General features: G+C 53.4%; 1 protein-coding gene across 1 annotated transcript; it reads right to left on the bottom strand.

Moving 5' to 3' along the window:
• Positions 1 to 82: 82 nt before the first annotated feature.
• Positions 83 to 15,785, bottom strand: HAPLN3 (hyaluronan and proteoglycan link protein 3). The gene is made up of 5 exons (XM_060005453.2): positions 15,705 to 15,785; positions 7,703 to 7,882; positions 5,382 to 5,750; positions 2,666 to 2,968; positions 83 to 1,762 (listed from the first exon to the last, which is right to left on the bottom strand). The coding sequence occupies exons 2-5, from the start codon at positions 7,836 to 7,838 to the stop codon at positions 1,476 to 1,478; spliced, it is 1,095 nt and encodes a 364-aa protein (XP_059861436.1). The 5' UTR covers positions 7,839 to 7,882; positions 15,705 to 15,785; the 3' UTR covers positions 83 to 1,475.
• Between the last annotated feature and the right edge of the window lie 763 nt (positions 15,786 to 16,548).

Below are 16,548 nucleotides of genomic sequence, written 5' to 3'. Positions count from 1 at the left end.
GTGTACCCAGGTTACCTACAGATCTGGAAAGGATCAGTGGACAAAAGCAGAGGATGCAGCAATGGTCACATAGGAGGAACGCAATAATCATGCAGTTTATTGATTAATTAACTGATTCATTGGGCACACGACTGTGTCAGTAGTTTTCAACCTTGAGCCTGCATCAGCAACGAGAGGGCTTGTGCTGGGTCCCACTCCAGAGTTTCTGACTCAGCAGGTCAGGGGTGGGGTCCAGAAATTTGCATTTCGAACACGTTCCCAGGTGAAGCTGGTGGTGCTGGCCACACTTTGAGAAGCACTGGGCTACGTGAAGGATAGAGTGAGTTACTGATTGTGGGTGACAGAGGTGTGCCTGTGCAGAGGCAAATGGTCTGGTTTCCTGAGGCTGACATGGGGGGCGGTGGGGACAGAAGGTGAGGCACAGAGAGGGCTGGTCTCCAAGATCCTCTGCAGGGCACAGCTTCCTCTGGTCCCCCGAGAGGTACCTCCCACTCTTGTGCTGTGTCCGCACAGACTCACAGCCGGGAGTGGGATGGGGGGAGAGCGAGCCAGCACCTCCAGCTGCTAGGCCAGCCCCCGAGGCAGGGTGTCCCCAGGGCAGGCAAGGCCAGACCACGGCAGCCCAAAGGTGCAGCCCATGGTGTTTCCCACCCACTCCAGTGGACAGACCAGTCGACCTTTGAAGTCTGGGACAGAATGGTCCCCCATTCCCACCGGGCAGGGAGCTGGGCCCTAAGACTGAATGAGATAAAGAGTGAGACCCAGAGCAGGGACTCGGGGTGGAGGAAGGGGTCACAGCACCATTTATTGTCCAAAAAAAGTACACACACCTGAGGGCTGCTCCCCAAATAGGGAAAAATGAGAACAAAATATGGACTATTTGGAACTAAGAAAAGGAAAAAATGGGGAGGAAAGTCTCTCTCTTCCCTGGGATGTCACACAGAAGCCCAGGGACCCACTTCCAGCCCTAGTTCCTCCGCCATGCTGATGTGGGCCAGCTGCTTGCCAAAGAAGTACGAGGGGGCAGGAGGCTGCAAGGCCCAAAGCCCAGCTCCACAGCCGCCCTGGATGCCCTCTCCTCCCTCGGGCTGAGGCGGAGGGAGGATTGCAGCCACCACGCCCTGGCATCTCATGCCACTGCCAGCTCTGGGAGCCAGCCTCCCAGGGGCAGGGAAAAGGGGCTGGACTCAGCAATGGCAGAGAGCACCCTCATGAGCCCATGAACCTCAAGTGTCCTGGAGGAGAGGGGCAGGAGGATTCATGGAGGGGGAGAGCCTTGGAGTGTCTACCTGAGTAAAGGGAAGATCTAGGATCTGTGGGATTTACAAAAAAAAATAGTATTTAAAAAAATTTTAAGTTGAAAAGTATAAAAACAAAATGAAAATTGCCCCAACCTGCAAGGGAAAATGAACTACTCAATAAATACAGCCCGTGAGGGGATGGGGTAGGTGTGAGTACAGAGCTGGAGCCCGGCGCTAGCGTGGCCGGTAGCAATAGACGCCATACTTGCGGCTGTGTGGGTCTGGGAAACCGAAGCTTCGGACCCCAGGCTCCAGAGACCCACAGTTGCGACGTGGGTGAGCCACAGGGTAGCGGGCACTGCCATCTGCCAGCCAACCAGCGTCGCAACGGTCCAGACCGTGGAACTTCCAGGCGGCAAAGAGCTGGCCCACCTTGGCGATCTGGGCACCGTCTTCCTGGCAGGCCTCCTTTGCCTCTGCCAGTGTCAGCTTCTCAGGGTGCTCCAGGTAGTACACCTGCCCTGTGGGATGTGGGGCGTGAGAGCTGCACAGTGGAGTGGGCAGCCAGAGAAGACAACAGGGCCTGGAGCAATGCCAGCCCATTCAGACCCCACCAACCAGCCCCCAAAGACCTGACAGCTCTCTGAGCCTAGGGAGATGCCAGGCTATGGGCATCAGCAGTGGATACTGTTGGGGGATAACTTCCCTCTCTGAGAGTGCCATCCTACCTGCCATGGGGCTGGGGTTCCTCCAGTCATATCGGTACACCACCCCAGCCTTCCCTAATTGCACCCTGGGTTGGTGCCCCACCTCTGCTGGACCAATCAGAGTCTCTCATTCACTCAGACATTTACTGAGCACCTACTATGTGCCAGGCAATTTTCTAAGTGCTTGGGATATGGCACGGAACCAATTTGTTTTTATTCATTTATCTTCCCATGAAATGAACTCCTTTGTGAGGACGGACTGTGTTTTATTTGTCTATGATGACCAGTGCCTAGCCTTGGCCCCAGCACATAGTGGGCACTCAGGAAATGTTTGATGAATGACTAAACCAATGATTGGTGTGAAGCAACAGCAGCAAAGCACTCAAAACTCAGCTGGGGGACTTCCCTGGTGGTCCAGTGGTTAAGACTCCACACTCGCAATGCAGGGGGCATGGGTTCAATCCCTGGTTGGGGAGCTAAGATCCTGCATGCTGCAAGGCGCGGCCAAAATAAATAAATAAAATAAAGAGCATCCCTAATGAACACCAGGAAACTTAAAAAAAAAACAAACAAAAAAACTCAGCTGGACATGGCTTCAACATGTGCGGGTGCTCCAGACCTCCAGGTGAAGGTGCCAGCAGGGTGGGCAGAGAGGTCTGAAAGCTCCCCAGACACTGCCCTTCCACCCGCAGGCCTGTGCTCAGCCATTCCACTCACCCCTGAGGGCAGCAGCAAAGCAGAACACATCATAGCGGTGCAGGCGGCGGTGGCGTGGGCCGTAGCTGCGCACACCAGGTGCCAGGCCCACGCCACCGCAGGGGTGTCGGGCCTGCGTGATGGGGTACTGCACAGAGGCGTCCTGCAGCCAGCCTGCGTTGCACCAGTCCAGGCCTTCCTCCCAGGCCCGGAACAGCTGCTCAAAGGAGGCCACCACCGCGTCCTGTTCCTCGCAGGCCCACTGGGCCTCGTGGAAGTTGAACTGGTAGCGCCCTTGGGGGTGCTGGTAAGGGAAGACCACACCTGGGGAGGGAGGAAAAGCAGCTTGAATGGGTGGGCCGGGCCCAGCTGATTGGAGACCCAAATCTACTGGGACAGATGCTCCCCTCAACACACACACACACACACACACACACACACACACACACACACAAAATCCCTCAGAAAAACTCTGTAAACCTGTCATCTCTTGTCCAATATCCAAATCTGAGGCAGAGCCTATATCTGCTTTACACCTCCCTCCCAGAGCTAGACTGGCACACAGCAGTACTCAGAAAACTATTAGCTTGTTAAGGTAATGAATTAATCAGCTAACTAATATCCCCAACTACAGAATAAGACTAAGGCCTAATTCACAGGCTGTTGCAAGAACCCCAGTGCTATGGTCTCAATGTGTTCCCCCAAAGTCAGATGTTTAAATCCTAACGCCCAATGTGATGGTATTAGAAGGTGGGGTCTTTGGGAGGTGATTAGGTCAGGAGGGTGGAGTCCTCATGAATGGGGTTAGTGCCCTTTTAAAAGAGACTCCAGAGACCACCCCCCACCCCCAGCCCCTTCCACCGTGTGAGGACGCAGCAAGAAGTCTGCAATCTAGCAGAGGGCCCTCACTTGACCATGCTGGCACTCTGATCTGGGACTTCCAGCCTCCAGAACTGCGAGAAATGAATTGCTGCTGTTGTTTCTGTTGCCCACACTGCGGTATTTTATTACAGCAGCCTGAGCCAAGACACCAGTGAGGAGGTACTGCCATCTACAGGAGAGGGTGCACTGTTGGGCTCTGGCTCTCCCTGTCGGTAGCTGAGACCTCATCATCTACATTAACACTAACATTAATGTGGAAGCTTCTTAGGAGAATACAAGTTTCCATGTGGGACAGACGGAATTCAGGGGAAGAGGAGGGATGGTAAAAGGTCTTAATAAAGGGGAGGCTCAAGGTCAGGGAGGTCCTGGGCAGGGGGCTTCCCTTTCTGGTGCCAGAGGCTTATAGGTACCATAGGCTCCCTCAAAAGTCACCATTCATGTTTGAAACTTTACCATAATAAAAAAAAAATTAAACACCCTAGATCCAGTCTCTACCAAGTCAGATGAAACCTTAAGGAGAGGCGGTGTCCCTAGTGCCTCGGACTGACGTTGTTTAGAAGCAGGGCCTGGAGTCCTTAGAATCTCCTTCCTGTGGCCAGGAGCCTGGGAACATCTGGGCCCCACACCCCCAATATCACCTGGGGCAGGAAGCCAGGCCCCTGGGCAGAGCCAGGTTGAGGAGGCAGAGAGGCCTCAGGGCCTTGGCAATCAGCGCACAACCTCCATGTGTGTTTGCAGGGGGCTTATTTCATGCCTGGTTCCGTCCCAAATTCCCAGCCCTTCCAGCAGCAGGAACACGGTGAGGGATCCCTGTTTCTCTAGGCTGCTTCTGTGGTCCCCAGACAAATGGCTCTCACAGGCTCCCTCCCATCCCCAACGTCATAGGCCACCTCTGGGCCACCATCTAAGCCACGTGGACTGGGGATGCGGCTGCTGATGGCAAAGAGCTGCACTGATTGATAGGCCCTTGACTCACATTTATCCTCATCTCCTCGAAGGAGGTAAAGGAGGAACTGCCCTTGTTCTTCATTTTACATGTGAGGGGACTGCAGCTCTGGGAGTGAAGCACTGACCCAGGGTACCACAGCTGGGATGGGATGGACATGGAGTCAGGTCACCCTTCTCTACATACCCCCCAGCTGCCTCCCTAACAGGTAGGAGATACATGAGGACACAGAGCCGCATCCTAGGGACAGAGAAGGTAGGAGTCATGTAGAGATCACAACAGGGACCCACACATAAGATCTAGTGTGTAGAGTTTGGCTGGCTTGCACAGCACTGGTTTGATTTTTTTTTTTAGTTAGATTTCACATAAAAATATAAGCTTCTCTTTTCAAATCAGAAAATCTGGCTGCACTAGGCCTGCTTCTGATGTGGCATCATCGGCTGGGCTTGAATAGAGCAGCTCCTTTCGGATGGATGAGGGCTCAGGAGTGTGCCCCAGTCCCCACCACTCCCTATCACTCACCCTGGGCTGCCTCATTTGCTTGTGTTGCCTGCCAACCCTGCTTGAATCTCAGCTCTGTCTCCATCAGCTGTGTGCCCCGCTCTTGTCCCCCTCTCTCTGAACAGGATGTGAGCAAGAGGGAGTAGAGAGTAGTGGATTCTGGAGCCTGACTGCCTGAGGTCAAACCCCTACTCGGCCATTTATGAGCTGTGTGACCTTAGGTAAGTGACTTGACCTCTCTGTGCCTCAGTTTTTTCAGCTGTACAATGGGGGTGAGAATAAGAGCAGCTTCCTCCTGAGGTTGTTCTGAGGATTAAATGTTTATCTGCGGAAAGCACAGAGGTTTGGATGCTTTCTCAGAGCCCTCTCCCTGTAGTTCCCAGGACCCAGCCCCCATTGGGGTCTCACCCCGCAGCTCCAGCTCCACCAGGCCACTTTCATCCTCCAGCCCATCAATGACCTCGCAGCGGTAGCGCCCATAGTCCTCCAGCCTCAGGTCCCGGATCTCCAGTGACACTTCACGCTCCCTCTCCTGCCACAGATGCACCCGGCCTCGGTAGTCTCCGAAGGCGCGGTGCCTCAGCCCAATAGCCACCAGCACGTCCTGCTCCGGGGCCCCATTCTCCGACAGTTTCCACCATTTGATGCGTACGGGCCGAGGAGAGACCACGGCCGGCTCGTAGTGGTAGCGGCAGGGCAGGGTCACGTTGGCCCCACGGTAGGAGAACAGGATCTCCTCAGGCGTCTCTACCACCAGCTTCACTCCATTGAAGATGCCTGGGGGGAAAGGCGGGTGCAGATGGGGACCCGCTGCAGCACATCTGTACCCCTGCAAAGGCCAACCCACCCTCACTCTCAGCTCCCGCTAGGCCCAGGAGTTCTAGATTGCAAGAATGGCTGCAGTGCTGCACCCCTCCCTGCATCCACACGCTCTGCAACGCAACTTTACATCTCCTTCCATCAGGAGGTGACTCTATGCCCCGCCCCCCTGCGACCTTGAATCCTTGCTGGCCCTGCCACTTGCTTTGACCAAATGAATATGTTGGAAGTGACGGTTCTGTGGTGCTTGCTCTGAGCCAAGGCTCCAGGAGGCCCTGCTGAGGCTACTCTTTCTCCCGGAACCTTGCCAACCACCATCAGAACAAGACTGATGCTGGGTGAGAAAACGCAGAGAGCAGAGACAAGCCATCCCAGCCGAGGCCATCCTGGACCAATCAGCCCCCGGCTGATCTGCCTGCCAACCGCAGGCACGATCAATTAAGTGAGCACAGCCAAGACTGAAGAGATGGAGCCCAGCCCAAAATGCTGACCAAAATGGAATCATGAGCAAAATACATGGCTGTTGTCTTAAGCCACTAGGTTTGTTAGGTATAAGAAGCAAACTGGTTATAAAGCAGAAACTAACACACCATTGTAAAGCAATTATACTCCAATAAAGATGTAAAAAAAAAAAAAAGAAGCAAACTGGGGGACTTCCCTGGTGGTCCAGCAGTAAAGAATCCTCCTTCCAATGCCGGGGACACCGGTTCGATCCCTGGTCGAGCAACTAAAATCCCACATGCCGCGGGGCAACTAAGCCCGCACACCACAGCTACAGAGCCCACGTGCTCTGGAGCCCGCGCGCCACAACTAGAGAGAAAAAACCTGCACACCACAACTAGAGAGAAGCCCGTGCACTGCAAGGAAGATCCCACGTGCCACAACTAAGACCCCACGCAGCCAAAAATAAAAAAAGATAAAATAGAAAATATTTTTTTTTTAAAAAAGAAGCAAACTGGTGTAGCAGGCAGCAAGAGCACCCCCAGATGGGTGGATGGCTGGGACTCTAATCTCCCTGAGTCTCCTTGCCGAACACACTGGCCACAGGAGACCACAGCCTGCCCTTCACTCTCTGTCCACTGTCCACCACGACTCTTCCCAAACACCCGGAAACACAAGTGAGATGAGGCCAGGACTTCTAGAGATTATAGTCAGGACTCAGGGGGACAAACACAGAGCCTCCTATGCACCACAAGAACCAGGTTTATGGGCTAAGGCTGGCCCATCTCTAACTTGAGCCCCTCTATAGGGGCCTCATGGTCTCAGGACCTTGGGTCTGGACTTGAGACCTTGTAGGTACACAGGGTGGGGGCAGGGGGTAGCCTCGGGGGTAAGCAGGAGACAGACAGGGAGGCTCCCTGCAAAGGAGCTCATGCGGAAAAACAGCTACACCTAACAAGGCCTCGCCTGTGTCAGGGTTTCTGTGAGGATCATACCAGGTAACATATGTAAGGCACCTAGAAGCATGCCTGACACATAGTAGGTGTGTAAAACCACTGATAAAGAGTCACCTGCCCAAAGCCACGTAGCCAGGAAGCGGCAAAATTGAGATTCAGACTCACATCTCCCTAACCCCAAACCCCCTTTCCAATGGGGAGACCTGGGGAGGTCATGTTTAAGCAGAATCTTGGAAAATTCGGCAGGATTTTGGGGAAAGTATAAAAAGCAAAAATGACTGTCCTACAGTGCACTTGGCTCCACATCTGAGGGGCCAGCAAACACGGAGTAACAGAACCACACCTCTTCTGCTCATCTTAGAAACGCGGCTGGACCACTGCACAGCTGGGAGAGGGGCTGCTGGCTTCATACCCTCGCCCCTGTCCCAGCCTGGAACCTGCACAACACAGCAGAGGCCAGGACAGGTCTTCGTCACCTGGCCAAGCCAGAAGTCGACCCAGGAGGCCACCCACCTTCGCCGTGGCCCTTGCCCGGGTTCCAGCCGTGGGGACTATTGGAGTAGTAGAAGCCGTTGTAGAAGGGCAGGCCCGAGACGCAGCACAGCGAGAGCAGCAGGCCCAGCGGCGGCAGGCCCATGGCGTCCCGCATGTGGCAGCGCCCAGGCGTCGGGGAAGGCTGGGGGCTGGGGCAAACTGGGAAGAGGAGAAAAACAAGCCAGTGAGAGAAGCCCTGAGGCGGGGGGCCGGGGACCCCTGGGTTCCAGCACCCACTCATTCACTCGATCGACAGGAAATTGTAGAGCATCTTCTGTGTGCCAGGCACCCTTCTTGAGGCCAAGGAGACAGTGGTGATGAGTTAGACAAGGTCCCTGCTCTCAGGGGACTGCACCCTGCAGGCAAGATGGGCAACAAGCAAGCCAACAAGTCCTAAACAGGAGTTAGGAGGCAGCAAAAAGACCATGGAGAAAATTAAGCAGGATGATATGACAGTATCACCATTTTTCAAACACCGGGATTGAATTGGAAAAGTTGTGAGCAGCATTTTTTAATGACAACCAAGAGACTAGATTAGACTAGAAAACATCAGGTTGCATTCATGGTTAGTGAAGATGAGTCCTGCACTGCAGAGCTTTTGTTTCAGTCCAGAAATATCTGTGGGGATGAGGTCGGGGGCGGGGGGGTCACAGTGTGAAATTATTTCTTATCCTGGGTCAAGGTAAAAAAAAAAAAAATTTAATACCATGCTAGAGTACTTCTGGGGGGCTATTCCAGGTTCAGTGGACATGCAAATGAAATAGGCAGCTGGCCCATGGGCTGTAGTTTGTTGATTCTATTTTTTTGTATTGCATCAAAATATTATATCTTTTTAAATTTTACTTTTGGCTGCGTTGGGCCTTTGTTGCTGCGCACAGGCTTTCTCTAGTTGTGGCGAGCGGGGGCTACTCTTCGTTGCGATGTGCAGGTTTCTCATTGCAGTGGCTTCTCTTGTTGCGGAGCACAGGCTCTAGGCGTGTGGGCTTCAGTAGTTGTGACTCGTGGGCTCTAGAGCTCAGGCTCAGTAGTTGTGGTGCACAGACTGAGTTGCTCCACAGCACGTGGGATCTTCCCGGACCAGGGCTCGAACTCGTGTCCCCTGCATTGGCAGGCGGATTCTTAACCACTGCACCACCAGGGAAGTCCCAAAATATTATTTCTTGATTATTGAGTTTTTTTGCACACACACTCCCCTCCCTTAAATTTGCATATGAAGCTAGTGCCTCACTCACCTCCCCCCATCCCTGCCCTGCTCATTGCCATTTACTGAGTACTCTCAACAATTAAAAGGCCGGGTCACACCTTGGAGGAGCCCCGTCCAAGGAAGGGGCAGAGTCATAGGCAGAAGATATCATGTGGTGAGTACAAAGATAAGGTACAGAAAACTAGACTTGAAGACACAGGAGGTAGCCAGGTGGAAAAGGACAGCAGGGTTTGCCCAGGAGGGGGCGCAGCAAGTGCAAAGGTTCAGAGGCCAGAGAGCACGTGGAGGGCTGGGGTGTGCTGCCAGGTGTCCATTTGTGCCCCCCCCCCCCACTCCCTGGTCCATCTCTGCTCTTTTCTGCCCTGCACTGATCACTCCTCCCAGGCCCCCAGGCCCTCTGGCTTCCAGCTAGATTCAGCCAACAGGAGGCACACACAGGAGATGGGCAGGAGGGGAGAGAGGTTGTGTCTCTGCAGTACCCGTGTCCCGTCAGGATCACAACTCCGCCGGGCGGCTCCTCTCCCCAATACCACTCTCATGGCTTTGTAACACTCTTTCCTCCCCTTTCTCCTCGAGGCCAGGGGGGCACCGACTGCCATTGCTTGTCTCTGCGCCCCAACTCCCTAGCTTGTTGCCTTTACTCTCCTCTCTAAATGTCATCGCATCATGAGAATCTCTTATTGGAAACATCTAGGGTGAATTCTGCTTCCTGCCAAGGCCCTGGCTGATATAGGGGAAAGGAGGGGAGAGGGCACGGCAGGACCAGAGTCTAGATGCCCTTGTGTGTCAGACCCAGCAGCCTGTCCTTTGTCCCCAAAGCCCTAGGGTGCCAGTAATGGCTTTAAGCAGGGGAGCCACAGGATCAGACCTACATCTTAGAAACATCCCTCTGGGGGCTGAGTGGAAAGTAGGGCAGCAAGACCAGAGTTGACAGCAGGCATTTGGAAGCATGACTGTGATTATCATGCAGCAACGTGGAAAGTGCTTAGGGTATCATTTAGAATAGACAAGGCAGAACATAGACTTGCCACTCTGCTCTGATTGTAAGTGTGTGGCCCTAAGAATGCCTGTGAACAGGAACCAGAAGGGGAGGGAGCAGCAAAAGGAGAGAAAGGGAGAGGAAGGGAGGGAGGAAAAAGAAAAGAAATGCATTGGCCTGTAAGGGTGGTGGGATTGTGGGGGAAACATTCTTGTTTCCAGAACAGTTAGGAGCTCTTGCTGGAGAGGAAGGAATGGATGTGAAGGAAGTTGAGGGGTAGAATCCACTGTTCCCTTAGGCTTCTTTGCAGAGAGCCCAAGGCCCAGACTTGCCCTCTGTGCCTTGCACAACAGGAGGACACCGTGAGCCTTGCTTCTTGTCCAAGAGGAATCCCCAGGTGACACCCACAAAGCCTCTTGGTGACTTGGATCTGGGCAGCCTAAGCACAAACAACCCAATACAGAAGTTTGGACCCCTGATAATGCACTTTTCTGTTATATGTATGCTGTGCAGCTAATATGCTCACAGTTAATATGCTTGTGAGCAAAAATAATACATGCCACATGCAGGTCTTACACTGAAAACGATCTGGGATGCCTTTCCTTGGTATTCTTTCCCCCAATCTGTTGGCAGCCAGAGTAGCCACCTTAGACTCAGAGATGGAAACCACAGGCTTAATGACAGAGCCACCCCACCAGCCCTGGATCTCCCCCACCTACACTGTGTCATGAGAGAAAAAGAAAGTCCTATTGTATCTAAGCCACCACATTTGAGTCTCTTCATGAACGTAGCTTAGCCACACTTGGCCTAAAAAATAACTCCACAGGGTTGCTATGATCAGCATAAAAATATTAACAGCTGACTTTAATGAGCACTTACTATGTCACTTAATTCTCACCACAACCTCTAGAGAGGGACCTATTGGTATCCCCATTTTACAGATGGGAAAATCAAGGCACAAAAAGATTAAATAATCTGCCCAAGGTCATCCAGCTAGGAAGCAGCAAAGCCAGGATTTGAACGCACTCCAGCTCCAAAGCCTGGAACCACAATATCAAACTAGGGAAAGTGACATGTATAAAGCACATAGTCCACTGCCTGGCACACAGCAGGTCCTCGTAGGAGTTAGTTTCCTTTCCCTTCCTTGGGTTTCCATGTTTAGAATGCAAAGAAAAGTGGAATGAGGTTGGAGAGGCTGGATGTCCCAGGGTCCGCCCTGTCCCTGGGCACCCAGAGCCTCCTGGAGCAGAGGGGCTCCGCAGCCTCCGCCTGCAACGTTTCCAGCCTCTTTCCAGCACTTCATCTAGTACAGATGCTCCCCAGTGAGAAACGGCTTCCCCACGATGAGCAAATGCAGGCATTTCTGCCACAAAGTGATCTTTGTCTGCCTGGAAAAAAAACGTGTATTTTTGTAAAATCATGTATTAAAAAGTAACAAGTTTAGGGGAAAAATAAGTTTGGGGCAAACTACTCGAAACATATGCAACTTTATAACCAGAGCACTAACAAAAACAAGAGCAATTCTAAAAAAAAAAACAAAAAAACACCAGCATTGTTAACACTCCACTGACACTGGCACCCACGTCCCATCAATCAGTCCTTTGCAGACTTCACCCACCACTGGGGCAAGTGCTTCTTTCTTCAACATGTAGGTCCTTGGGGGCATTGGATTCCAATTTTGGTAAATTCCAATGGATTTACCAAAATTAAAAATCTGTCACAGGGTGAAGTCACCTTCTTCAATGTTCTGTTTTGTTTTAACACAGAGGAAATGTCTTTGCAACTTCTTCAGCTGGTTCCAACTTTTATCAGAAAACTTTACGCTAAGTTCTGTTAAGCAGCTAAACCAGCTGTACAGGCATTCCTCCCTCACCAAATCTATTGCATCCTTGAGTTGGGATGGCAAGAGTTTGGATATTGAGAATTTGGGGGATCCAGATGGGGGGGATGCTGTGTTATTCAAATCTATTTGGTTTCTGTGTTGGACAGTGAATAGCAAGCATTTGGATAGCGAGGGACATCTGTATTAAAGAAAAGCATTTTCTGCAGGACTGGCAGCATTTATCTTAAGGAATTCATACATTGCTAAGGTTTTCTCTTTAATTGTGAGAACTCTTGTTTCAGTCACTCTAATACATTAGCGAGCTGGAAAAAAAATCACCACCAGACCAATGCGATTCCATGTTTTACCGACATTGTTCCCCCAGGGTTCTTACCAACCATGGATGAGGTAATTCACAGTTCAGAAACATGAGCTGAGGCAGAACAGACCGTTGCACCTTCTGGTGTCTCCAGAACCAGAATTCTGCCCTCCAGAACTGCAGAGTGTAAGTCTCCGAGGCACCCTTTCCCAGCCTCAGAGACCCCGGCACACACTCACAACCTTGAGCCTGGGCACCACACTTTCTCCCTGGCTTTTAAAGGGCTTCCACATCCAACAGCTCCCTTGATCCTCCCAAGAGCTCCCCACCCCCACCCTGATCAGCAAGGAGAATTTCATTCTCCCCAATTAATCCACAAGTGAATTAAGTGAACAGAGACACCGAGGCATGAAGCAACTGTCTAAAGGTGACACAGCCTGGAGGTGGTAGAGGCAGGACTCTGTTGAACTCTTTTTAGCCAATCTCCATAACAATCTGTCATACTGAAGGGCTGCCTTCTACTTGTCAACACACTTTCATGAACATCATTGCTTATAGGCTCCACAATGTCAGAATTATCCCCATTGTACAGACCAGGAAACTGAGGTTCAGAAATGCTAGGTTGCTTGGCTAAGGTTACTCAGGTAATAGATGAAGGAGCTGGGACTTGACTGCATTCACTCAACAGGTATTTATCATGCATTTACCATGTGCCAGGCATGGTTCTAGGCACTGGGATTACAAACCAGGGGTCCTTGTGGGGTTTACACTCTAGTCAGGGAGACGGACAATAAACACCATGTGGGATAATGTGATGTGAATGAACATGTGGCTCGTGACAGAAGAGGATGAAGCAGGGGGTGGGGGGGGTCCTGTCAACAGGATGGGTCAGGAAGGCCTCCCTGAGAAGCGGATGGGCAGTGAAGGCATGAGCTTTGAAAATCCCAGGGAAAAGTTTTGCAGGAAGAGGGAACAGCAAGGGCAAAAGCCTATGGCGGGAGCAGCTTGAAGGCCAGTAAGGTTGGAGCCCAGAGATAGAGAAAGGGAGGGTGGCAGGAAGTGAGGTCCAAGTAGCAGTCACGGCCCCGGGCTGTAGCCCTGAAGGGAAGTTACGGAAGAGTTTTCCACAGAGGAGTGTCATGAATCTGATTTACATTCTAAAAGGATGATTCTGGCTATCTTCCTACCTCAGTCAAGTGCATGTCCTCATCCTGGCTCTTTCTTTCCAGCTACAAACAGCCCTAGTCCTCTCCATTACTCCTCCGGTCTGAGCACCCGCCTTGGTTCACTCCCTGGCTTATTAACACAGCTGCAAATGAAGAGGTGTGATCTGGTTAACATCCCTCTGGGATGTCAACCCAGCAGTCAAGCAACCTTAGAATAGGTGTGGGGATGCCAGGAAAAACAAAATGAGTCTGAAGAAAAGATCAGCCTGTGTCCAGGAGCTACACCCTCCTTAGGAGTACTGACCCTGGGCAAGTCATTTGACTCATCTGCACAGAAGTTTCCTTGTCTCCAGAGAATACTAACAGAATACTAACAGGCTCAGGGCCTGAGGACAAGGACCACCCTGAATGTCAAGGCTAAAACACAGAACAGAGTCCTGGGTGTGAATCAGGGGTGGCAACTGCTGCCTAGTTGCTGCCCTGCCCCGGGCCAATCCCCAACCACAACCACCAAGGGGAGCGATGGACGGCCTCTGCTCCCTGAGGCTGGCTACCCCGCCATCAGGCCCTCAGGACCACCACAGAGATGTCACCAGCTGGAAGGCCCATGTTCAAGTCCAGCCCAGTCACCTTGGCAGTGAGTGGCTCCAGCTGATTTGGGGCACCCAGACTTGGGCACACAGGTCTGGGCCCAGCATTAGGGCTGGACACACCTGCATCCTGCTGTGTGACCTTGGGCAAGTTACTCAACCTCTCTGGGCCTCCACTTCCTCCCCTGTAAAAAATAATAATAGTAGCACCTCCCTATGGGCCTGTGGTGAGAATTATAAAGATGAATTTTGTTCAGCCCCTGACACACAGCAGGCGCTCAACAAATAGTAGCTAATACATATTGGCGGAAGACACAGTGACAGGCTTCAGGCTCTAGAATCAGATTGGCCACCTGGAATCAGTTCTGGTTCCACCCACTTACTAACAGTCTGTCGCCGGGCAAGTCACGGAGCCTCAGTTTCCTCATCTGTAAAGTGGTAGTCAACAATAACCTTTTTGTGAAGATTAAGGAAGAGAATGGCTACTGAGTACTTTGAACACTGCCTGGAGGGGGCAAGCACTCAAAAAATATTAGCTACGATTACTACTGTTAACAGTTTACAAAGTGAGTCTCACAAGATTTCAGTAGATTGTTCTCTCTCGTCGTCCAGAAGAGAAGCAGCCACTGTTGGGAAACTGAGGCCAAGGGAGGTGAAGACCCAAGGCTTTATCTTCGGAAAACAGGTTAGAGAAAATTCAGGTCTCCTGACGGCCCATCTCCTTGCTTTTCCTAGCACCACTTGCCTTGGGACCCCTCCACACACCCGAGTAAGCTGAACCCTGACTTGGAAGGAAGATGGAGCTCCAGCGGACCACCCCGACTACACAGCTGTGGAGTACAGGTCTCCCAGACACCAGCAGAGGGCAGCATTGCCCTCCAGGTCTGCAGCAGCCCCGGCTCCCCGAGAGGAATTTGACTTCGGTGCCCCTTGTTTGGGCAAGGCTTACAAGGGCCTTTGAAACCTGCGGTTCCCGGAAAGTGGAAGCTGGAGGTGTTTCCTACCAGCATTCCCAGCCCACTGGCCCATGCAAGGCCGCGGAAAAGGGGTCAGGGCCCCTCTCAATCACCTCCCCTTGTTGCAGAGGGCAAAGGCACTCCGCAGGTCGGCGCTGGACGCCAAGGTCCAGACCGGGTCACAGGCTGCTGTAGGCCACCCAGCGAGCTGGTGACAGAGCTGGGTCCAAGTGCCCGGAGCTGTTTCTTTCCTGTCTGCTCAAAAGCCCTAAATTCCTCCCTGAGCGATCCCATCTCCCACCCAGGGCTCTACCCTCAGCCCTCCCTGCCCCTCTGCTGTCCCTAAGACAGAAACCCCAGTGAACCCAGGCCTGAAACCTACGGGCATCCATTGCGTTTGCCCTGGGATGGCCAGAGCAGGCCGTAAGAGGCCGAGAGGCGCAGGTCCGCCTGCCCGCTGCCTCACGAGTTGTCCCCAGCCCGTGCCAGGTTTCCCGCGGCCCCCGGAAGCATCGGACAGATGCCCCGGGGCAGAGCCTGGCGGGCGTTGCGCTGTGCTGGAGGCTGCAGGACTGCGACAGGACGAGACGGGAAGGGACCCGGTGGCTCCCAGTGGGAAAGAGGGGACCCGGGTAGTGGTCTCGGAGGCCACTGGTTTCCCTCGGCATTTGCCTCCTCGCGAACAAGGGTCTATGCACAAGGGTCCCAGGCAAGTCAGCCCGCGCCCCGCGCTGCTCTCAACCCACTGGCGCCGGGGGAGCCCCCCCACCGGCGCTGGCGATCACAACCCAGCTCCGCTCTGGCCCCACGGTGCCCAGCTCACTCCTCCGGCCGGTTCCCCAACCCTGCCCCGGGAGGCGTGGGGCCTGCAGGAGACCCCAAGCGGGAAAAGAGGAACCGGCCCACAGGGGGCCCCAGGAGCCCGGCCACCTCTGAGCCACGTACCGTCCCCAGGCGGCTCCTCGACGGCTCGAGCGCTCCAGGCTGCGGGCTGACAGGGTCCGAGGAAGCAGGCGGATTTGGGGATCTTGAATGGCCAGAAAGGAAGCGGCAGCGGACAAATCCCCGCGCTCCCGGCGGGCCAGCCCCTTAAAGGAACACACGCCCCTTTCCCTCCCTCGGGCTGGGCCCAAAGGGAGGAGGTGCTACAGACTTGGGCTGTCTCCAGACTCGGCTGGAAACCACCCAACCCGCAGAGCTGCTGGCCGCGATGTGAAGGGAGTATCCAGGAGTTGAGGCTGTCACATCTGGGGGAAGGAAGTGGGGGAGGATGGAAGCGGAGCGTTTGTAGAGGGAGGGTCTCATTAGCACGCTCCGGTTTACCAAAAGCATTGGGACTAAGCAGGTGGAGCCCCTCTCCACACTGCAGGTGGACTATGGCTGCCCCCCACCTTCAGGAGAGGGAGGGCTGAGCGTTCTGTATACCCGCCTTTCCCCCTATAGAAGGCAAGGGGGCGCTGACATCCCTCCTGCCTCTGAGTTTGACCGTCAGGAAATCACCAGTCCGCCTCTTAACTCAGTGTCAGGCACGGGGATGCTGCCCCTAGTAGGTGGGGCTTGAATGAGCCCTGGGAGGGGGGGGGGGGAGCACAGGATGGGGGATGGTGATCCCAGCAGCCCACAGGGGCGGTCGGAAGCCTTTCTGACTGGTCCTCCAACAGGGGTGACCCTACCTTAGAATCCTGACATCTGTCAGCACAGCCATCAAGCAGCCACCTCCCAGGATGCCTCTGTTTGGACAGGGTGTTTTCTTTCCCCTCCAGACAAACAGGAGGCCTGGCCTGGACAG

The sequence above is a fragment of the Delphinus delphis genome, chromosome 2 (genome assembly GCF_949987515.2).
Source record: "Delphinus delphis chromosome 2, mDelDel1.2, whole genome shotgun sequence".
Taxonomy (NCBI): domain Eukaryota; kingdom Metazoa; phylum Chordata; class Mammalia; order Artiodactyla; family Delphinidae; genus Delphinus; species Delphinus delphis.
The sequence above is the reverse complement of the archived record's forward strand: the minus strand, read 5'-3'. Positions and strand labels throughout refer to the sequence as shown.